Source organism: Ambystoma mexicanum, chromosome 12 (assembly GCF_040938575.1).
Source record: "Ambystoma mexicanum isolate Mex_15411 chromosome 12, UKY_AmexF1_1, whole genome shotgun sequence".
Taxonomy (NCBI): domain Eukaryota; kingdom Metazoa; phylum Chordata; class Amphibia; order Caudata; family Ambystomatidae; genus Ambystoma; species Ambystoma mexicanum.
In genome coordinates, this window is record NC_090936.1 from 511,829,924 (window position 1) to 511,853,894 (window position 23,971).

Below are 23,971 nucleotides of genomic sequence, written 5' to 3' on the forward strand. Positions count from 1 at the left end.
AAATGATAGTTTATTTATATATAGCGCCTATACACAATGTGTTTCAAAGCGCTTGATTCCCACTTGAAAGGCGGATCCAAAACTCTGGCATCTGCAGCCATTCATCGTTATCAACCAACGGCCTCAGGGAAAGCAGTAGCACGTGAAGGCAGTCAATGCACTCCCCCACTAGATGTTTTAGAGAGTATTCTTCCCCATGAACAGCGCTCTGCTCCCGGGCCCTGCTGCACACTCTGGGGGTTTTTTCCTAGTGGTTGGCACTCCCCCCACCCCCTGGGCAAAAGATTCCATTCATGACAGGGGGCTTTGAGCAAAGCGCTGCTCTGAATGTTACCACAGGCGCCAAGCAGAGCACGCCCATCCAGCATTGGGCTCCACCAAAGCCCACCCCCACAGCCCAAAGCAATGTCCTGCTTGCCGCGGGCCTTCAAATATTGTGTGTGTAGTGAAAATAAGAATCTTTTTTCTTGAATGCACCTAATGTTATTTATACAATACACACACTTGCGCAGATCTTTTCACATTTAGCTGTGTACCTTTTCCTTGGACATGTGCTGGACCTGAATATTTTTAATACACTTCAGATCAGTGAAAAGGTTAACAGAATGATGTTACATAGTTACAAATCTGCAATAGCAAAATGTTTCTATACTGCAACGTAGAATCTTTCTGCATCTAGCACGGGTGATGTCAGAACCAGCCAAAGGAAGGGCTGCAGGATCACAGCTCAGTGGGAAAGTGGTGGCTGTTTTCTGATTAGTAAGACACCTCACTCTTTCTTGATGAATCTCCACATTGATTGAAATGGATCTGGGGCTTATTGCAGTGGATGAAGAGGCAGACACTAACAAAACAGTTGGCAGGTAAGAGGCTGCAGAAGAGGCAGCTAAGCCGCGGGAGGCCGTCGAAAAAGTCAAGTCAGCAAGAGAACAGGTCTAAAATGCCCAAATGAACTAATTTAGCATTATAGACTCAGCCAGATGAGTAATGGGCCCTGCAGACCAAGTTAAAGGCCTGAGCACAGCAAGGGCCCTTAACAAGGTTTGAGGGCCTTTAACAAGTTATGAGGGCCCATAACGACAGTATGGACGGAGGGCCATGTGTATAAAACTATTAGAACCCATGGCCAAACAGAAAAAAAGTTCATGGAAAAAAAAAAATTCTTTATTATTATATTGTTTTTTTGCAGGGCATAAATATTCTGTGTGGAATATTTAAGTTTTAAAAAAATGACGAAAAATATAAGTCATGCTTATTTATAGTAAATTATTCCTTTCACTGACAAGGTAACAAACTAAAAAAGGACGGCATTTGTAGTAAAAATGTAATTTTAAATTAGGCCACTAGAGGGGAGTCGAGCACTGTCACTGCACAGCTTTCAGTGAAAAAGAAAGCAAAGGTCAAATTTGCTGAATTGACAATGATTTCGATTTCCATGCATCAGAGGTGGCTTTTTCTTCAGCATGATGGGAGGTTGAAAGAAGAGGCAGATTCATCAATCTGTAGACCTGAAAAATTCACTGTGACCAACCTGGGTCCTGGGCCTGAAGGCATGTAGGAAGACGTGGTACTTCTTTCTTGATATATAGGCCACCAACTCTATAGTTACAGGTCAGGATAAATGTCTTTTTGCTGAGGCCAGAGGTGTCTGTGACTTTCTCAATAAAGAGAAGCGTTAGACGTTTGTAGCCCAGCACAGTACTCTGGCCTAACCAGGATCCATATATCTCACCACTCAATGGCCTACCTTCACCGGCTGATATGATATGATATGGCATTTGTAACGCGCCTATAATACACAAGTGTTTCAAGGCGCGACGAGGCAGGGGGGGGGGGGGACAAGGGGAGACAGACAGCGATCCTACTAGGCCAGGTGTCAATTCAGATTGCGCAAGGGTAAAGGGACTGGGAAAAGTGCAGGGGGAAGGGGAGAGGGGGGAAAGGTGCAGTACAGGGTTAGTAGAATACAAGATAAATAATAGGGCCAGCTGGTGGCAAGTGCAAGGTAAGTGCCGGGAGGAGGGGCTGTAGGATACAGAGACAGTCCCGTAGTGCAGGGAGGCAGTGCAGGGAAGAGTGGCTGGGCCAGGACATGAGATCGGTAAGTGGACCAGTAGCAGATTCAGTGCAGGTTCAGTGATTTTAGCAGGGGAGAGGGGGAGAGAAAAGGGAGGCAAAGAGGACGCTTTTGAGGTGCTTCCGGAACCGGAGATGGTTCTTCTCCAAGGCTGGACTTTCTCAGTCAGCTCCAAGTTTTTCTCTTTCCCAGTTGAATTAATCTGAGAGGAGGCTCTAAAGTGGACCTCATGTAGGGGTGACCCCCATTTAATCACAAAGAGTGCTTGGAAGTGACACCCTTCCCACTCCTTTTCATTCAACCAAGATATTGCTATATTGCAGCCTTCCCTCTCGTGCTGCCTCCAGAAGTGCCCCATTAGTAATATAGTGGCTTTTCAGTGTGAGCGCCCTCCCATTAGAATCCTATAGCCCTGACGCGACACTGATAAGATCCTAAGGCACCGAGTCTACTTGTGGAGGAGGCTTACACTGCTAGAGTCCTATTGCACTGACGGTGTACCTCTTGAGGACAGACACACTGCTGTAGCCCTTGATAGGGTACTGCTGGTGGAAACATACCCTACTGGGCCGCAACATGACAATAAAGGTATTGCTCGGATCGTATAGCAAAGTAAACATACTCCTGGAGGAGGCATACACTGCTGGGGTTCTGTCGCACTGTCTACTTGTCGAGGAGACCCACTGCTGGAGGTCTGCAGTAGTATGTACCTGTGGAGGAGGCTCACACTGCTGCAGTTCTACAGCACTCTGTTCCTTTGAAGGAAGCTCAGACTCTTAGATTCCAGTTGTATTAACACTTATCCTCGGTTGGAGGTTTAGACTGCGGGTGACCTCCAGCCATAGCAGTTGCTAGCTAGAGGAAGCTCCCACTGCTGGAATCGTATAGTATCGATGCAGCACTGCTAGAGGAAGCTGGATGTGCTATTCAAAAGTGCAATAGGAAAAAGTCACCTGCTTTTATCAATGTGTTAAGCAAACCGGCAGCTTGCTGCGAGTTGTGACTAAAATGTGCCCTACTGCAAAAAAGTCAACACTTTATTCCTTGTAAACAAGCAAGCAGTTGTATTACCATGTTCAAGAACTGAGCTTACCTTTTCTTTCACAAATGAATCCATGTTGGGCTGCAATGGGAACTTAGAATTCAAATGGCGGATCTCAGCAAACAGCAAATCATTAGGAGCTTTTTTACAGAGATGTGCACCTTTTCACAAAAAAGGGTTCACTGAAGATGAGCTTCCTGTAAAGACCCATTTCCTCTTAATTGCTGCCTGCCTTGCAGCCAGTGAATGTCACAAAAGCTGCAAATCACTGCACAGAGCCAAAAAGAGTGCAAAGGTCAATGAAAGCATGATAGGGAGGGTCAGTGGAGGAGGACCCTCAGCCATGGCTGCTCTAGCCCGAAGCATACCTTCCACTCAATTGATCCCTCTTCACCTGATACCAGGGTACATTGGGGAGTGGAGCTGCATGATCCAAAAGACAAATGTGTTAAACAAGTCATTTCAGGACCAGCGCAAGGTGCTGCTGCAGTGCCGAAACTCTCTAATACCGCAGAAATGAAGGAAAAAGGGAGGGTTGGAAAGCTGGGGTGGTTCACAGGTGACCCATGTGAAATCTGGCCTCGGAAATGATTGTAATCTAAAAGTTACTTTTATTATGTTTACAATGTTCTTGTGCGTATACATTTGTTTTCATATTTATGTGGCGCCCTTTTTGTCCTAACTGTGAGCAAGAGGCATAGGCGTCCAACACATTGCGTACTTGGTGACGTGTTCCTCTCTTGCTCTTTCAGGAAGGCTGTTTTCAGCTCACTTTATTTTAGGCCAATATCCTTTCCTGTATTTATCTCCACAAGAGCAGTAGGTATCTCAGCTTGTTTTGGTGATCTCAGCGATGGACAGGTACAGAATGTGCAAAGTCCTCTTGGGTAATCTCATTTAATCACAACTAAAGAATGTGCAAGGCACTCTAGTCCTCTTAGGTGATTTCACCGATGCAGAGTTACAGAATATTCAATTCCTTCCAGTGCTCTTAAGTGATCCCAGGAAGCACAGGTTAGGAATGTGCAAGGCACTCTAGTCCTCTTAGGTGATTTCACCGATGCAGAGTTACAGAATATTCAATTCCCTCCAGTGCTCTTAAGTGATCCCAGGAAGCACAGGTTAGGAATGTGCAAGGCACTCTAGTCCTCTTAGGTGATTTCACCGATGCAGAGTTACAGAATATTCAATTCCCTCCAGTGCTCGTAAGTGATCCCAGGAAGCACAGGTTAGGAATGTGCAAGGCACTCTAGTCCTCTTAGGTGATTTCACCGATGCAGAGTTACAGAATATTCAATTCCCTCCAGTGCTCTTAAGTGATCCCAGGAAGCACAGGTTAGGAATGTGCAAGGCACTCTAGTCCTCTTAGGTGATTTCACCGATGCAGAGTTACAGAATATTCAATTCCTTCCAGTGCTCTTAAGTGATCCCAGGAAGCACAAGTTAGGAATGTGCAAGGCACTCTAGTCCTCTCAGGTGATTTCACCGATGCAGAGTTACAGAATATTCAATTCCTTCCAGTGCTCTTAAGTGATCCCAGGAAGCACAGGTTAGGAATGTGCAAGGCACTCTAGTCCTCTCAGGTGATTTCACCGATGCAGAGTTACAGAATATTCAATTCCTTCCAGTGCTCTTAAGTGATCCCAGGAAGCACAGGTTAGGAATGTGCAAGGCACTCTAGTCCTCTTAGGTGATTTCACCGATGCAGAGTTACAGAATATTCAATTCCTTCCAGTGCTCTTAAGTGATCCCAGGAAGCACAGGTTAGGAATGTGCAAGGCACTCTAGTCCTCTTAGGTGATTTCACCGGTGCAGAGTTACAGAATATTCAATTCCTTCCAGTGCTCTTAAGTGATCCCAGGAAGCACAGGTTAGGAATGTGCAAGGCACTCTAGTCCTCTTAGGTGATTTCACCGGTGCAGAGTTACAGAATATTCAATTCCTTCCAGTGCTCTTAAGTGATCCCAGGAAGCACAGGTTAGGAATGTGCAAGGCACTCTAGTCCTCTTAGGTGATTTCACCGATGCAGAGTTACAGAATATTCAATTCCTTCCAGTGCTCTTAAGTGATCCCAGGAAGCACAGGTTAGGAATGTGCAAGGCACTCTAGTCCTCTTAGGTGATTTCACCGATGCAGAGTTACAGAATATTCAATTCCTTCCAGTGCTCTTAAGTGATCCCAGGAAGCACAGGTTAGGAATGTGCAAGGCACTCTAGTCCTCTTAGGTGATTTCACCGATGCAGAGTTACAGAATATTCAATTCCTTCCAGTGCTCTTAAGTGATCCCAGGAAGCACAGGTTAGGAATGTGCAAGGCCTTCTAGTCCTCTTAGGTGATTTCACCGATGCAGAGTTACAGAATATTCAATTCCTTCCAGTGCTCTTAAGTGATCCCAGGAAGCACAGGTTAGGAATGTGCAAGGCCTTCTAGTCCTCTTAGGTGATTTCACCGATGCAGAGTTACAGAATATTCAATTCCTTCCAGTGCTCTTAAGTGATCCCAGGAAGCACAGGTTAGGAATGTGCAAGGCCTTCTAGTCCTCTTAGGTGATTTCACCGATGCAGAGTTACAGAATATTCAATTCCTTCCAGTGCTCTTAAGTGATCCCAGGAAGCACAGGTTAGGAATGTGCAAGGCCTTCTAGTCCTCTTAGGTGATTTCACTGATGCAGAGTTACAGAATATTCAATTCCTTCCAGTGCTCTTAAGTGATCCCAGGAAGCACAGGTTAGGAATGTGCAAGGCACTCTAGTCCTCTTAGGTGATTTCACCGATGCAGAGTTACAGAATATTCAATTCCTTCCAGTGCTCTTAAGTGATCCCAGGAAGCACAGGTTAGGAATGTGCAAGGCTTCCTAGTCCTCTTTGGTGATTTCACCGATGCAGAGTTACAGAATATTCAATTCCTTCCAGTGCTCTTAAGTGATCCCAGGAAGCACAGGTTAGGAATGTGCAAGGCACTCTAGTCCTCTTAGGTGATTTCACCGATGCAGAGTTACAGAATATTCAATTCCTTCCAGTGCTCTTAAGTGATCCCAGGAAGCACAAGTTAGGAATGTGCAAGGCACTCTAGTCCTCTCAGGTGATTTCACCGATGCAGAGTTACAGAATATTCAATTCCTTCCAGTGCTCTTAAGTGATCCCAGGAAGCACAGGTTAGGAATGTGCAAGGCACTCTAGGCCTCTCAGGTGATTTCACCGATGCAGAGTTACAGAATATTCAATTCCTTCCAGTGCTCTTAAGTGATCCCAGGAAGCACAGGTTAGGAATGTGCAAGGCACTCTAGTCCTCTTAGGTGATTTCACCGATGCAGAGTTACAGAATATTCAATTCCTTCCAGTGCTCTTAAGTGATCCCAGGAAGCACAGGTTAGGAATGTGCAAGGCACTCTAGTCCTCTTAGGTGATTTCACCGATGCAGAGTTACAGAATATTCAATTCCTTCCAGTGCTCTTAAGTGATCCCAGGAAGCACAGGTTAGGAATGTGCAAGGCACTCTAGTCCTCTTAGGTGATTTCACCGATGCAGAGTTACAGAATATTCAATTCCTTCCAGTGCTCTTAAGTGATCCCAGGAAGCACAGGTTAGGAATGTGCAAGGCCTTCTAGTCCTCTTAGGTGATTTCACCGATGCAGAGTTACAGAATATTCAATTCCTTCCAGTGCTCTTAAGTGATCCCAGGAAGCACAGGTTAGGAATGTGCAAGGCCTTCTAGTCCTCTTAGGTGATTTCACCGATGCAGAGTTACAGAATATTCAATTCCTTCCAGTGCTCTTAAGTGATCCCAGGAAGCACAGGTTAGGAATGTGCAAGGCCTTCTAGTCCTCTTAGGTGATTTCACCGATGCAGAGTTACAGAATATTCAATTCCTTCCAGTGCTCTTAAGTGATCCCAGGAAGCACAGGTTAGGAATGTGCAAGGCCTTCTAGTCCTCTTAGGTGATTTCACTGATGCAGAGTTACAGAATATTCAATTCCTTCCAGTGCTCTTAAGTGATCCCAGGAAGCACAGGTTAGGAATGTGCAAGGCACTCTAGTCCTCTTAGGTGATTTCACCGATGCAGAGTTACAGAATATTCAATTCCTTCCAGTGCTCTTAAGTGATCCCAGGAAGCACAGGTTAGGAATGTGCAAGGCCTTCTAGTCCTCTTAGGTGATTTCACCGATGCAGAGTTACAGAATATTCAATTCCTTCCAGTGCTCTTAAGTGATCCCAGGAAGCACAGGTTAGGAATGTGCAAGGCACTCTAGTCCTCTTAGGTGATTTCACCGATGCAGAGTTACAGAATATTCAATTCCTTCCAGTGCTCTTAAGTGATCCCAGGAAGCACAGGTTAGGAATGTGCAAGGCCTTCTAGTCCTCTTAGGTGATTTCACCGATGCAGAGTTACAGAATATTCAATTCCTTCCAGTGCTCTTAAGTGATCCCAGGAAGCACAGGTTAGGAATGTGCAAGGCACTCTAGTCCTCTTAGGTGATTTCACCGATGCAGAGTTACAGAATATTCAATTCCTTCCAGTGCTCTTAAGTGATCCCAGGAAGCACAGGTTAGGAATGTGCAAGGCCTTCTAGTCCTCTTAGGTGATTTCACCGATGCAGAGTTACAGAATATTCAATTCCTTCCAGTGCTCTTAAGTGATCCCAGGAAGCACAGGTTAGGAATGTGCAAGGCCTTCTAGTCCTCTTAGGTGATTTCACCGATGCAGAGTTACAGAATATTCAATTCCTTCCAGTGCTCTTAAGTGATCCCAGGAAGCACAGGTTAGGAATGTGCAAGGCCTTCTAGTCCTCTTAGGTGATTTCACCGATGCAGAGTTACAGAATATTCAATTCCTTCCAGTGCTCTTAAGTGATCCCAGGAAGCACAGGTTAGGAATGTGCAAGGCCTTCTAGTCCTCTTAGGTGATTTCACCGATGCAGAGTTACAGAATATTCAATTCCTTCCAGTGCTCTTAAGTGATCCCAGGAAGCACAGGTTAGGAATGTGCAAGGCCTTCTAGTCCTCTTAGGTGATTTCACCGATGCAGAGTTACAGAATATTCAATTCCTTCCAGTGCTCTTAAGTGATCCCAGGAAGCACAGGTTAGGAATGTGCAAGGCACTCTAGTCCTCTTAGGTGATTTCACCGATGCAGAGTTACAGAATATTCAATTCCTTCCAGTGCTCTTAAGTGATCCCAGGAAGCACAGGTTAGGAATGTGCAAGGCCTTCTAGTCCTCTTAGGTGATTTCACCGATGCAGAGTTACAGAATATTCAATTCCTTCCAGTGCTCTTAAGTGATCCCAGGAAGCACAGGTTAGGAATGTGCAAGGCCCTCTAGTCCTCTTAGGCTCAGTGATGCACAAAAAGAGGAGGCATGAGGGCCATTTCCTCCTTCTCTTTGAGAACGGATTCATACAGACGTTGCACCCATGAAATACTTGGTGTGATGATGAAGGACACTCATGGCGCCTGCCAAGGGAGAGCCCTGGACTTTGTTTAAAAAAATTGCCCTGACAGCATGACAAAATGCAAGAACCGTATAACACAGGATTACCATATTCCAAAGGGCAAACAATAATGGACAGTGCATCAAAAATAGTCCGGGTAAGTACCATACAAAGCATGTTTAAAGTACTGTCAGCAACCGGAATGGTTGAACCAGTGCACACACATTTTAATGTGCAGGTCCTAAAAGACAACTATCTGAACAGTCGTGTAACTGTTTTTGCATTATGTTTGTGTGGTGTTGCGTCCTTATTTGTTTTAAGAAAAGCAGCTCTTTATTTTCTAAAAAAGCTGCATCGTGTAAAATATTTTTGGGAAAATTCTACGCTATATGTCTTGTAAGTTAGCATCTAACTGCCCTCTGTTAATATTCACAAAATGCTGCTTGACATGTGGGAATGAGCAGAGGAAGAAATGATTGTGACACAGAAATGGAGGAATTTGATGTTGTTTTCTGACTGCCCACTGTTCGGATTTGGGACAGCTGTCATATTCGTGTGGGGCACTGAATGTCTGCAGTTCAGTGGTCTGTCAAGGTTGTCCTAAGGGTTTTGAACACGGTAATGGCTCATTGAGTTAAACATTTCCAGCTAGAAAGAAATATTTAAATGTCGCTTTAAAGTAGAATAACGATTGTGAGTATGACACTGAACAAGGAGTGCACCCCTAAATCTTCCGGATTTGACTTCTCCAATATTGGCAGGTATAAGTTACCTCGATACAGGCATCCAATTATCAACCCTGACTAGACGCGCCTAGAACTGCAATTTTAGTCCATGCTTAACCCTTTTCTTACCCTCTATAGGTGCTCCACGTCAACCTTCCGGCCCTCAGGCTGCACGGGCAGCAGCTTCAACACAACAAAGGCTCTCGCCACAGGGGCAGCAGCCTCAGAGTCCCCAGTCCAGCTCCCCACAGCAGCTCAGGTCCCCAGGATCACCACAGCCACCTCGATCATCCGGGGGGACATCTCCAAACCAGGCACCCAAGCCAGCTGTGATCCCCCCTCATCAACCCCGACCTGCTGCTCAAGGACAAGCTCCAATTGTGCCAGCTTCAGCAGCTCAGCCCAAGCAGCAAGCCTCACCACAGCCACATCTGAAGTAGGTGTTTATTATTATTATAATAATAATTATTATTATAATTATTATTATTAGGGTGTTTGAGTGCAGACCTAGCTGTGGGAACCAACAAAGCAATTTACAAGTCATAGAGGGAGGTACACAATGAGGAAAGCATATCAAAAGGGGTCAATCCAAGCTGGTGTAGAGCTAGCAAAGGGGGGGGGGACAGAGGGTGGGCAGTTTGGCAGCAGGGGATCTACAAGCAACCAGGAGAGGAAACGGGGGATTCGATCACCCAGTCCCATTTTGGGTGAGGAGTGGAGGGTGTCTGGACCTAGATGTTAGGGAAAAGCCATTCCCTGAATTGAAGGTTCCGGAGCTCCTTTACTGAAATGCAGTAGTGAGGAGCTAGCGTGATGTTGATGGGGAGGGTTCCATGTCATTTCGCTGACATCTGTTTTTACGACGGCTGTTTTGCCGTGGGAGTTTTGATAAAAATGTTCATCTAAATGTTTTTAAAATTAATTTTAGGAGGTACCCCCGCCAAGCCCCCCTACGTTTTACTATTTCTTTCTCTTCCCCCAACCCTTTATTTGCCCTTTCCACCACCTCCCCAATATATTTTGATGGAGTTTTTTGTAAAAACTTCCGTCCGCTGCAAAACATCCATCGTAAAAACAGTTGTCAGCTAAAGGATGCCATACCGATGGGGAGATGGTTCCAGAGTCTGTGGGCTCAGACAGAGATGGCATGTCTTCTCATTCTTTCCCCCTGCCCCGACTGGTTCAAGCCTGCGATTGTCACTGCTTCTCAAATTGTGTGCCTCTGGAGATACTGAGCTTCTTAGTGAGGTACCTTGGGGACTTGTGAGTGATGGTCTTTTAGATGATGCAGAAGGGTTTGAAAACGTGTTTGCAGCAGGAGCAAGTGCAGTTCTATGAGGGTCAGGGTGATGTGGTCGAATCTGCAGAGACCTTTGATGAGTCGTGCTGCAGATTGTAGCGCACATCTCAGGTGTACCAGGCTAGTTACCAGAAGTCATTCCATGAGGGCATTGTTACAATACAGATGGGAGCGGGCCAAGGCCTGGACAGCTGATCTGGTATGAAGGGCTTGAATTTCCACATGAGAGCAAGTTGTTATGAAACCGCTTGCGTCTTCCTTGCAATGTGCTCCTTGAAGGATGCATTTCTGTCAATGTAGAGCCCAAAAGACTTTGCACAGGGGGCCAGTTGGGGTGTGAAACCTGAGAGGTTAATGGCAGAGTGTCCGGTCAGGGTAATAGGTATTTGTAATTGTAATGGGTTATTTATAACGCACTTAATACCCAGAGGACTCAAATCGGTGTTGCTCTACGTCATCTTACTTCCAAGAAGAGTGCGTTGCCCCTGAGCTATCCTCTCGTGGAGGTATTATTGGTCAGCAGTAGGAATTCATTCTTGGAGGGGATGAGCTTCATGTAAACACTGGACATCCAGGACTGGATCAATGTGAGGCATGTGGTCCTCTTCGATGGAGGATACATGGAAGTAGTGCTGCATGTCATTGGCACATTGGGGGATGTGGATTTTGTGTGGAGGCGAGAGGGCAGTTGCATGAAAACGTTGAAGATCAAGAAGCAGTGGATGGATTCTTGTAAGACTCCACGCGTGTTAGGTGATGAGGTGTTAAGAAAAAGGATGCTTTGAATGGGATTTATGTTCAGTGTTTGTGATACTGGTCTGCAGGCTGGGCTAATTGCAACCAGTTCTCTTTTTAGAACCAACACGTCTTCTTGACCAAGTCATATTTCTATCATGTTTCCCAAAACCACTCCCAGCTTAAATGAAAAAAATGGTTATCCATCTAATGAGGCCAGGCTGTCCGAAGCCAAAATATCAGAACAGCATTCCGGTTATAGTAGCTAGTCCTTAAAACAAATAGCCACATGTTGTCCTGGCAACGTAGAGCGTGTTCATCTCAGTTACTTCAACTACTACCAAAATAGTTGAAGTGAGCGGGAACTAAAGGGAACTGAGTGCCACTACTTTTATTTTTTTAAATCTTAACGTTCCACTACTTTCTACAAGCATGTTCACAGTGCCATGAACTCTTCTTTTTTAAGGGAAAGCATACCTCTTCATTTTACCTGATAGGCTCTTTAAAAGATAACAATTTCACTTGAGCTCAAAGTGAGCGGGTAAGTAGTAAATACATTGTCAGACCTTGGCAAGTGCTGTTTTCTAGTGACAGTGTCGGGGGCACTGCAGGCAGAGCTTCACACAGGCGCATATCCAGAACTATGACGTAGAAGCTGAGAATCACATATTGGTCACATTATGCATCAGTTTTGTTCCTCTTAAAAACCCTGACAGAACATTGATGGGCAAAAAATATACAGGATCATTTTATATTAAGTGGAAATTACATGCAGGGAATTATTACTTGGATGCTGTTGGGGTCCTGCATGCAATTTAAATTTTTGAAAAAAACGTGTGCAAAAGTAAAGCGTAGAAACAAGCAAAATCGCCTTTACTCCTTGCTTTTACACTCCATTTTGCAAAAAAATGTGCATGCATACTGCAAATCACGCTTGACAGGCGGCATTTACAAATGATTCATGTTGAATGCACCTACTTTTAGCAGTTGCTACATGCAGGTGGATTCCGCAGGAATCCATTGGTTTAATGGCAGCATGAAAATGCATGTGGCATTTGATGGGGAAGGAGGAATGAATGGTGGCAGGGACGTCATTTCAGGTCGCCCTTGCTACCCCTAAAGAAAAAGGTTTGGCTTAATTGTTCAGACCTCTGAACAAGAAAATGAGGGTTACACAAGTGTAACACTTTGAGCAGTGACCCTAAATAATAAAGAATAGGAATGACAAATAATGTGTCTTTCTGGAATTCTATACAATAATTGCTAGACTCATTAAAGGCTTATTTCAGCCACACTTCAGGGCGTAAGTCGCTGATTTATGCTGTTCTTAAACCCCTCCATTCAGCTCATCCTTCTGAGGTCGGTAAATGAGTACCAACACAGGTTTGGTGTATATTTGTTCTATATAAAGCGCTTAAGCAGAAGTATCGTTTGGCCTTGGACGTCTGCTTGCATTCACAGTAATGTGGCAATATGGGCCTATACACACTGATATTAACAATACATATGGTGATCCATTCTTATCTGAAATGTATATCACGTTATAGTGATATTGTAACCATATTTTTCATAGGGAACAATGCTATCTGATGCACTTCCTATTTTGTCAAGGGTTAAAAGGTTGTGTTACATCGCTTCCTGTGATGTCACTTCGAGTGCGGTCAAATTGCATCAGTTCCTATGATGTCATCAGAGGTCAAGGGTCATGTGATGTCACTTCCGCTACCCCTAGCGTTTTTGTGAAATGACTTCTCTAAATGGCGAAAACATCTCCACTTCATGGCCCTAGTCTACCTTCAAATGGAAAGACCATCTACCTGCCTGGTAAGACCAGGCGTAAACTTCATGCCTTGGTTTACAGCTTCGGGGCCTGGAACATGACCAAGATAATGTATTTGTTAGGCCTGCATAGGCTTTAGGTATCTATGTCTTAGCTCCACTAGTTTTTTTTTTTCTTTTAAACTATGATATTCGATGATATTTTAAAAGGGTGGGGATACTGTTATGCAAAACTGTGCAATGCCATTTTAGGGTTGAGAACTAAAGAAGTCTAAATTGCCACCCCCTGCATGCTCAATAGAAATTGAAGGTGGAAGCCCAAATTGAAAAGCAAGCCACTGACCACTCTTCTTCTGCTGGTCCCACCCATTGGCCGGCCACTGCCCCACCCTCCAACCGCTTCACACGTGTTTCTGCATGCTACGACATCCTTGCCGGGTCAGAGATCCACTACCTTATTTGTTTCACTTCTACTTGGGCCTTAATCACCCTTTTCCACCTTTCCGAAGGGCACTTTCCATGAGGCATCAGTTTACCAAGTCTTCCCCCCCCCCCGCCTGCCATGAGAATTGTCTTTATGAAAGATACCAATTGGATATATGTCGCAGCTCGCAGCTGCCTTCTCCTCATTCACCATGGCGCATACATGCCGACACAACGTGGGTTGAGATTTCGTCAGAGAAATTGGGAGACAAAAGTTTTTCCTATAGGAATGCATTGGGGAAATAATTATTTTGGGCGGGAGAACGTGAAAAATAAGGAGCCTCCCGGCGGAATCAGGAGGGTTGGCATGTGTGATGGTGGGTGGCGTAGCTGGGCGTAGCCACACAATTTGGGAGACCAGGGATGCATCCTGCACTACACTGCTCAGGATAGAATAAAGAGGACCTCCCTGACTCGTTGCATGGCATAGCTCCCGTGTATCCAACATATTGTGGCCATTTGTAGTGCTTGCCATCAGGGTTGTATGTGGGAAGCAGATTTCCATAGCCATCTCCTCCCAAATATTGTATACTGTACACGGTAAGTCCTCTAGTTTCGCCCACACTCCATGGAGTCTGGCTGGCACCTACAGGGGATCCTTCACCTCCAGTGAACAGGCTCATGGTTCCAGTGTAGCCAGCACTGAGGCCTTGGTCCAACAGCAGTCACCCCAATATTCCCTGGAGATGGTTTGTGGACAAAGGTCTCCCCTGCCTTGCATGCCTTCTATCTTCACCTGTACGGCACAGGACTTTGTAATGGAATAGACTGAACTCCCAACAGGGGTCCGAAAGTGTATCCTTCTTCTTCCCTTGATGGGACAAAGATTAACCTAAAAAAAAGGCGTGTGGGACCCCCTATGTATAATGGTAAAAGGTTGCAGGGAATTGGATAGAAGCAAGCCTTCTGTAAGGGGTCCAATCCCGGTCACCATTCTATTGATTTCCACACATGCATTGCAGATGATCTGACCAGGGTAGTATTCAACAGTGAAATATCAGCTCAAATGATTGTCGCAAGCACTATTGCAGCTCATCGTAGCTGCGTTTACGAAAAAGATCCACAATCTAATCATAACGACTTCCCAAAAAAAGCAGACATTCCAATGTGAAGTAATAACGTGGAGAACATTCATGAAATGGGGAAAGGATAGGACTATCGTGTCCTGGGAGTGTTGAAATTAAGACCCACGGTTAAGAAAAGATCAAAACAATTACTGAAAAGAAAATATGAAGAGGACTGACAAAAGAAAATTTCCCCTGAAGAAGGTCCAGCACGGAGTAGCATGGAAGACTGAAACACGTACCAGACCATACCAATGGTACATAAGGCACTATATAAATGCAAAATAACATAACATGTGGGGAATTCAGTCTGCTGCATATACAGTAGAGCCAAAAACAATTGTGTTTCATGAACACTTTGGGAATCGAAACCATAGCAATTATAGAGTAAAAACTTGCATTTTAATTTATGGTCACTACAAAATTATGTTGAAGTATCTAAAGATGCCGGCTGTATCATATGTTGAGTGGTTGATGATTCGATCTATATGTTGTATGTGTCACCAGTGTATATGTAGTATTGCAGCTTAATTTGTTGTTGAAGTATAGGAGTTTATTTTAAGAATGATCTATTAGGCATGCAGATAGTCTGAGATTATGTAGCAGAGTCTGTGTGGGGGATAGAAATAATCAGATGTACTCAACCAATTGTGGTAAATCTTTACACATGTAAAAGCATCACATGAATTAGTCTACTTTCTTAATGTCAAGCAATAAACAATCACAATTCTGAGGTATTTGACATATAATCAATACTAATGTTTGCAATTATTTAGGTCTTCTAGACCTCGGGTAACAGAGTCCTGTGTTCAAAATAAAAATCTGTTTGTGTCAGTATAAACAAGAAGTTGTTTTAACCTGGCTGTTTCACAAATTTGGGAAAAACTACCCTTGCGCTCTTGAAACATATCCCAAGTGCACTGCACTACAGGAGTTGGCGGGGCACAAAGGAAAGAGCCCCACATAAAAGCACAATGGTGGACCCCTTTCTCAGGACCAGTTTGCCCTCTCCATCTACTCTCACCCCGGCCAAAGCTGAAAAGGCCCTTTGATGTTAAGCACCCTGCTGTGAGGCTGCCTTTGTTATGTGAGAGCCCATTTGAAGCGTAGTTCCCAGAAGATCTTCTGGTGGGAGATCCTGTGGCCTAAGGTGAGGTGTTTGCCTTCCTCCCGGGGATCACAGGAGATAGGCATCCAGCTTCATGAATGTGAGCTCCGATTAGTAGAATCCCCTTTCAGGAATAGAATAACCTGCATCATTTCATTATTTAATGAAAATCAAAAAATGACAATGTGTTCCACACCTTCTCCAGATGCCAAACCATCACACACAGTGCAGCTATTTCAATGTTGCCTTCAAAACAATGGAAGACAAGCTCCCAGGATTGATGGGCAGAACTTTGGCATAGAGGGGAAACATAATAAGCTGAATCCTGTGGGAAAAGAAGGTGTCTTTCCATCACTAGAGGCAGTTAAAATCTGTGATAATACTGCAGAAAGTTCTTGAAATTGCTGTGGAGTTAAAAAGGACAAATCTATGGCACAACCTGAAAGTCCATGGAAATTATTCTGTATATGTGCATCAAGGTTTATAAATGTAATGGTGAAATAATGAAAGGCTGTGTTTTTATTTTCAGTATCTCTGATCATTTAGGAAGCAAGCTATCTGAAATGTTTACAGCAGAATCTCCCCACTCATCTATCCCTCCGCTGCCCTCAATGTGATGGCTGCTGTTCCGCTCACACCCACATCGCTCCAGTCCGGAATCATACAATTACTAGGCCGGGTTTACTGCGCCGTCCGAAAATGCCGACTTTATTATTTTTTTCTTTAACCCCATTTCTCAGAATATATATGTGGGGGATGGGGTAAAGTAAATAATTAATGTTGGGGGGAGTATGGGGAGTTGCGGGGGGTATCCCCCCGCATATATAGTCTGTGAAAAGGGGGTCAAAAAAAAAGAAAAAAGGTCAGCATTTTTGGACCGCGCAGTAAACTGGGCCGCAATAGTCACATAGATCCCTCCAGTCCCACATTCAGCCTCATGTTCTAAAGGTCTATGTTCCCTTACCACTGGCGAGCTGTCCTGCTTTCTGATCCCTGGGTGTCTCCCCCCTCAGGCCTTGTCCCTCAGCCCGCCTTTGCATGGTGTCATGCTTAGAGCACACGCGGCTAGCAAATTTAGTCACATTGCTGCCAGGCAGCATCATCATTCGGTTGCTCTTGGGGATAGCCAGCTGCTTTCACCGTGAGAGCGAGCGGCTCAGGCATGGCACACCTCCATGCAGATACCTCTGCTCTAGGTGCCCAGATTGTTACGAAATGACTAATGCTCTGCCGGAGTAAATGGATGAGTGGAGGTTTCGAAACTCCTACTCTATCACACTACTACTAGAACAGCAGTGATCTCAATCATGAAGGTGAAAAGGCAGACCATGAAAGGTACACCTCTGTTGCCACTTTAAAGTAGCATGGGCAGTAGGCAGGCTTCAAAAGGGCTGTGAGCCAAGAAGAAAGCTTCCAAAACAACAACAGTACTATGGTACCAAAATTCCTACTAAACTAAAACTAAGGTGCTCATCAGAATGTCAGAATAACCAAAATCAGTCCTCCGTCCTAACCTGTCCAACAAAACAAAGAAGCAGATTTTCACCCTGGGGTTTTTCAACACCGCCTAGCTGACCCCCTTGCTTCAGACCCTCTTCAATATAAATGTTCTTCCGGGACAAGGTTCCTGGTTGAGATTTTCACAACAGTTTACACAAGGAAAATCTTGAATTAAATGTTCCTCTCAAGAAAAGAAAGTACAAAGTCACTCAATCCTTGTTCATTTGAAGAGGGCACAAAGTCACTCAATACTTGTTCATTTGATTAATCAAAACTTTCATTACTTGCCTCCAGTGGCTTATCCGACCTATCTCTCTCCAAGACTGTCGAGTTCTGTGGCCCAACTCGCTCAAGCCTTCCCACTTCTGGGTAGAGTGCACGAGACACTTTTCAACTCGCTGGTCTCTTGACTAGCATTATTATCAATTTGTATGCCTCTCAGGATCCCTCTGGTCTGATGTAGGCTAGGTGTGGGCTCTCTAGCCCCTGGGTTCCCCTTGTAGCATTCATCCAGGGTTTGTGTCCCTTTTTCCTCTCCGGACTTGGCAATATGATTCTCTTGACTTTCTCTACTCTTGGTTTGCTCGCTATCATTCAGGACTCCTCAACCCGGTTTTAGTTTGTTGCTGGGCTCCTTAACCTGTAAAGGATTTGGTGTTTTTATTCCACCCACGTGGCAATCCACCACCCGTTTCCCTTCTTCCTGCACAGCTCACATACCTAGTTCTTTGCAGAGCTTCTGCCGGGCAGGGTCATTCAGTTGTCTCTCGTTGTGGTGGCCTTCTCGGGTCTCTGCCAGTGATCATGGCTGTCTATCTAGGATTCTCGACACCAGGATTGAGGAGCTTTCGCCCCAGGCCTCCCTGGACTCGGCAAAGTTCTGCAGGCTATGGCCCCACTACGTCCTCTGCTTGGTCTCGCCTTCAGTCTCTCTGCGTTCCTCACTCCGGCGGCAGCGACCACTCTGCGCGGCTTCTCCCCTGCAGTTCGGCCTCCTTCTCAAACTAAGGACTTCTGTGTTATTATAGGAGTCTTGGTCCCTATAGGCAACATGCATCTGATTATTTTGTAAGAAGCTTGAGGAGGGTTCAGCATGGGTGTTCGACAAATGAAAAGGCTAGGCTTTATCACCTTCACAAGTTCTACAGTCCCCATATAGGCCGCGTACACGGATGTCATAGAGTTTCTTAGTCTACCCCAGGAGTCCTCATCCCCAAAGGGGCAGTCCCTCCCAGTGGTATTCCACTTTCCCAACCCCCTAGGGAGGGTCTCACAGTAGGGGGCTCACCTCCCTAGGCTCAATGGCAGTGGGTCCCCCTGGGGAGAAGGGAAGCATTTCACAGATTTGTCACATGCCCATACAACAAGGCCAGGGGGGACAGTACCGTTGTTTGATACATTAACTTAATGTCTTCCTTGGAGTGCTGTGAGACCTTTCCCTGGATCATTTTAGGAAAGAAGAGTCTGTGTTCTGCCCTTCCCAGCCAGGAAGTATGCCAGGTACACTTGCAAGGTTGCCACTTCAGAAGGCAGCGACCTGGGTACCAGTGTCCAAGCAGCTGACACGCCTGTTCCAGTAGCAGATTCTTGGTGTGCTGTTAGGCCCTGTCCAAGGTTCATGAGGAAAGGGGAGTCCTCCTTCTGCCCTTCCAAGCCAAGAAGGTTGTCAGAGTATTTGCAGGGTCTGCCACTTCCAACATTCAGAGTCCTTGGTACCAGTACCCAGGCAGCAGACAGGTCTCATCCAAAAAGCAGGTCAACCCAAATTTGGCTCTGAAATGGTGGAGCAAAATGTTGTGTTCCTCCCTTGGAAAGCGTTTTCTTCACCTTAAAGGCTGAGGACCAATGGCAGACTGCACCCCAATATATTTGCTGAGAAATCCTTCTTCTGAAGTCCATAGATGATTCAGTTAAGGAAGGGGGGACTCGCCCCTTTATATACCTTTGCCACAGCAGATTGTTTGATTCAAACCTTCTATGAGGGGTGACATTCAGCTGTTTTAACAAGAGATGTGCCTTCTGATGTCAGTTCCTTGTCTGCAGGAAGTGTTGAAGGGGCACAGGAAGTTACCTAGGAAAATCCCAAATGGTGGAACTCTTCTATTGGTTACAACCTCTCTGCTTGGCTACCCTAAACTTCCCCCTTCCCTACAACAAACAGATATCAGTAATTACCTCTCTGGCGTGATTTTCCCATTGTACTGGCAGGGTTTCATAGGCGAGGAGCGGGGGTATATCCTTTTCTCCTGTGATGGTGCCATGCTTTGCCAGAAGAAAACAAAATGAACTTCTAATGCTGGACCCGACAGTTTGTTTGGGGTGAAACTCAGTCCCAGACAGTGATACACAAAGTTCTTGACAGTTGTATGAGCCACTAGAAACCAGGTTGACAATAAAATGATATCAGGTGGGTTTTTGGCAATTGTCACCATCTCCTCACTGGCCACTGTATCAAACCAGATGTAGCTTTACATTGAACCAAATTGCCACCAGGCCTTTGGGATACTCAGTTAACAACTGAAACCTGCTTGTCTATTTTAAAGGGATTCCTTCAATGCCAAAAAAGGCTAATGTGAAAGTTAGAAAACTGTGTAGCAGATTTGGCAACCAAATATGTGGTTAAACTTTGTAAGTGCACAAACCGTCTGGGGCACTTTAGAAAGTGTTACTGCAGCGCTACTAAAGATGCATTTAACTTAAGCAGACTGTCATTTCACATCATACCTTCCCTCTCCCTTACATGCTGGATGTGTACGGTGAGATGTGTCAATAGACAGCTGTGTGATATGAAAGGGTTGAATTGCCACCGATTATATTTGGAAACCTACTCCAGAAACTGTTATTCCGTTTCTGAAAGTGCCCATTCCCTGTTGCACATACTGTTATATTGGATACTGTGTGGCCCAACCACTCCTGGCATGCTAATTACCGATGCCCGGCAGAAAGTATACATGTGATCTCTCAAATACGGATGTTGGTATGGTACAAGCCCACCAACACCAGTTTTTAAACCACGCAGCCCTTAAAGGGAGACTCTTTAGCAATTTCTGACTTTCATGGCAGTATCCATTTCCTGGAGCTTCTAAAATGTCTAAATATCTGGGAAATCCCCCCATCACATGGCAATCTGTCACTGGAATTCTCAACGGAGTTACCCTTGCAATAGATCCGTTTGTCTTTACTGCCCATCTAGTTGCTATGCTGTGGTGCTCTCTGCTGTGTAGTTGCTATCCTGTGATGATTGCTGCTGTGTAGTTGCTATCCTGTGGTGATCTCTGCTGTGTAGTTGCTTTCCTGTGGTGATTGTTGCTGTACAGTTACTATCCTGTGGTGATCGCTGCTATGTAGGGGCTATCCTGTGGTCTGCTGTATAGTTGCTATCCTGTGGTGATTGCTGCTGTGCAGGTGCAATCCTGTGGTGATCTCTGCTGCGTAGTTGCTATCCTGTAGTGATCAATGCTGTGTAGTTGCTATCCTGTGGTGACCTCTGCTGTGTAGTTGCTATCCTGTAGTGATTGTTGCTGTGTAGTTGCTATCCTGTGTTGATCGCTGCTATATAGTTGCTATCCTGTATTGATCACTGCTATGTAGTTGCTAACCTGTGGTGATCGCTGCTGTGCATGTGCAATCCTGTGGTGATCTCTGCTGTGTAGTTGCTATCCTGTGGTGATTGTTGCTGTGTAGTTGCTGTCGTGTGTCGGGTGTGGATCACTGCTGTGTAGTTGATATCCTGTGTTGATCGCTGCTGTGTAGTTGCTATCCTGTAGTGATTGTTGCTGTGTAGTTGCTATCCTATGTGGATCGCTGCTGTGTAGTTGCTATCCTGTGGTGATCACTGCTGTGTAGTTGCTATCTTGTGGTGATCGCTGCTGTGCAGTTGCTATCCTGTGGTGATTGTTGCTATGTAGGTGCTATCCTGTGGTGATCGCTGCTATGTAGTTGGTATCCCGTGGTGATCACTGCTGTGTAGTTGATATGTGGTGATCACTGCTGTGTAGGTGCTATCCTGTGTTGATCGCTGCTGTGTAGTTGCTATCCTGTAGTGATTGTTGCTGTGTAGCTGCTATCCTATGTGGATCGCTGATGTGTAGTTGCTATCCTGTGGTGATCACTGCTGTGTAGTTGCTATCCTGTGGTGATCACTGCTGTGCAGTTGCTATCCTGTGGTGATTGTTGCTGTGTAGTTGCTATCCTATGTGGATTGCTGCTGTGTAGTTGCTATCCTGTGGTGATCACTGCTGTGTAGTTACTATCCTGTGGTGATCGCTGCTGTGTAGTTGCCATCCTGTGGTGATCACTGCTGTGTAGCTGCTATCCTCTAGTGATCGCTGCTGTGCAGTTGCTATCCTGTGGAGATCGCTGCTGTGTAGTTGCCATCCTGTGGTGATCACTGCTGTGTAGTTGCTATCCTCTAGGTATCGCTGCTGTGCAGTTGCTATCCTGTGGTGATCACTGCTGTGTAGTTGCTATCCTGTGGTGATCACTGCTGTGCAGTTGCTATCCTGTGGTGATCACTGCTGTGCAGTTGCTATCCTGTGGTGATCACTGCTGTGCAGTTGCTATCCTGTGGTGAATGCTGCTTTTGCTTTGCTGCCCTTTTCTCCAGTATTTCCTTCTTCTCAACACTCTCCCAGCAGGAGGTGTACACCAAGATACATTCCATAGACACAGAGAAAATCTACTGATAATTTTCAAATCCTCCACTCTTTCGGAGGGCAGTGTTCTTGCTGAAACCAGTGCAGGATAGCAGAAGAATAAATCGGTGGTTGTTTCAGTGTAATACAGAAGACACTGTCCCTTAATTCACACAAAGATCTTCTTCTGGGATCCAGAAAGAATTGGAGAAGGTTTAACAAAATGCGCAGGGAAAGTCACAAGTTAAATTAGAACATTCTCAAATAGATTTTGGGTACGAAGAGAATAAATGCAGAACTTCTATTTAAAAAAAAACCCGGAAAAAGAAAATCCCTTTCTTGGAAGATCAAGCCCTTGAGAAAAGGAAAAGTGGTGAACTATCTCAGCAGGGGCGGAGTGGGCGATTAGTTGTTTCATCGAAGTGAATTAATTTGTTGTAATTCACTTCGGTGCAATTACTTTGTTTGTAATATATTTATAGTTGGGGCTAACTTACAAGTGGGATAGGAAGGGTAGGGGTTGGGTGGCAGGGTGGGGGGAACACCCAATATAAATAAAAAAAGAACGAAAAAACAAGTAACTTCATCGATGTGAATTACAAAGAAGTCATTCACTTTGATGGAACAACGTAGATCCCTCTGCATATATCACAACATGTTCAGGGGTTTGGGGGAGGGCTGGGGGAGGGGAGGATCACGTTGTTAAAGGTTTTATCAAGAGCTAATCAATGAATGTGAAAGGTAAACTCCCTGCACCCCCCTTTCTCACTGGAGGCCTGCAGGACTAGGGGAGATTCTGTAAGCCCCTCTAACCCAACAACGCTGAAAGCAATCTGCAGGCGTTGCAAAAGGTTGCGCGGCCATCAGAGGATGGAGGGGAGTTCACGCACCCACTGCTGAGAAATCTAGACAGTCTCCACTTCCTTTCCTCTTCATAGCTCACAGTGCAATCGGTCAAGAGTCCTTGGTCGGACCGTTTCTAGCATGACCTTTCACCTCTGTAAGCCCTTCCCTAAAGCCATCAGCAGCATACCTTGGCAACTGGTTGGCCTGCCGCAGGGCCAATAAGGCCTGGCACTTTACCTTCTAAACTCATCTGCCTTATCTGTCCTAGAACAACAAAATGTGCTTTAGGGTGATCTATGAGAAAATAAACACAATACAGAAACATTATTTGCCCAGGAAAATAAAGGTGGTTGGAAAGGTTGGCATTTCAGGGATTAACCAAATAAGATCTGCTTGCCAGTCATGTCAAATTATTGAGGAATATTGCCACTATGGCAGTTGCCATCTAACCCGAAACTTTCTCGTTCTCATTTATTTTCAGCAAATCTCAGTCGCTCACTAACAACTTCAACATATCTGAACCTTCTCAGCGGGGCAGTGGCCATGAAGACGAGGCCAAGGCAGAGACGATCCGCAACCTGAGGAAGTCCTTCGCAAGCCTCTTCTCTGACTGAGCATGACCGCGTTCGATCAGTGCTTTGGGTGAAGACCCCTCCCACCCTCCCTTCCCCAACCTGTCCCTTCTCCCGTCTCCTCCCTTTGCCCCCTCCACTCGTGTGAGAAAAGAAAGGAGCACCTGGACATGTCACAAAGGCAATAAGATGCAGCCAATTGGTCATTGTGACTATTTCAAGATGGAGCAGAATGCTGGGAAATAAAGAACTTGGGAAATGTGATTGGCTCAGTGTGATCACATGCACGCTTTGGGTGCATCTATTCTAGTCCCTTGTCAGACCCCGTAAATTGCATCATAGGCCGCCAAGGGAAGATTTTAAGCCTCGTCTGATCTGAGAAAATTGACACCTGGTCAGACCTGCGCAGTTAACTATTCTGATACATGTTCCCCTTCAGTGTAAAAGTTCCTCCCCCACAGAATGTGTGGTATATTTCAATGCTGTTGAGCATAGGCGTCAATGCTACTGGCCCTCCATTCCGACAAAGGGTCTTTAATAACGCGATCATTTACTTTAAAGTTAAGTTCAAAGACTTGTATTCATTATCAGAAAGTGCAAAGCATCATAAAATGTCCGCGATCACATCACATCATTGTCAACATCATCATTGTGGGAAACACGCCTCATGTCCCACAT

General features: G+C 45.3%; 1 protein-coding gene across 1 annotated transcript in view; it reads left to right on the top strand.

The window, feature by feature from the left end:
* The window catches only part of SYN3 (synapsin III), a 1,663,181-nt gene extending 1,639,626 nt beyond the window's left edge, over nt 1-23,555 (top strand). The window contains exons 14-15 of the mRNA XM_069628788.1: nt 9,411-9,708; nt 23,203-23,555. Coding sequence (XP_069484889.1) covers nt 9,411-9,708; nt 23,203-23,335 — 431 coding nt within the window. The 3' untranslated portion in view covers nt 23,336-23,555. The remainder of the gene's footprint in view (nt 1-9,410; nt 9,709-23,202) is intronic.
* Nucleotides 23,556-23,971: the final 416 nt, after the last annotated feature.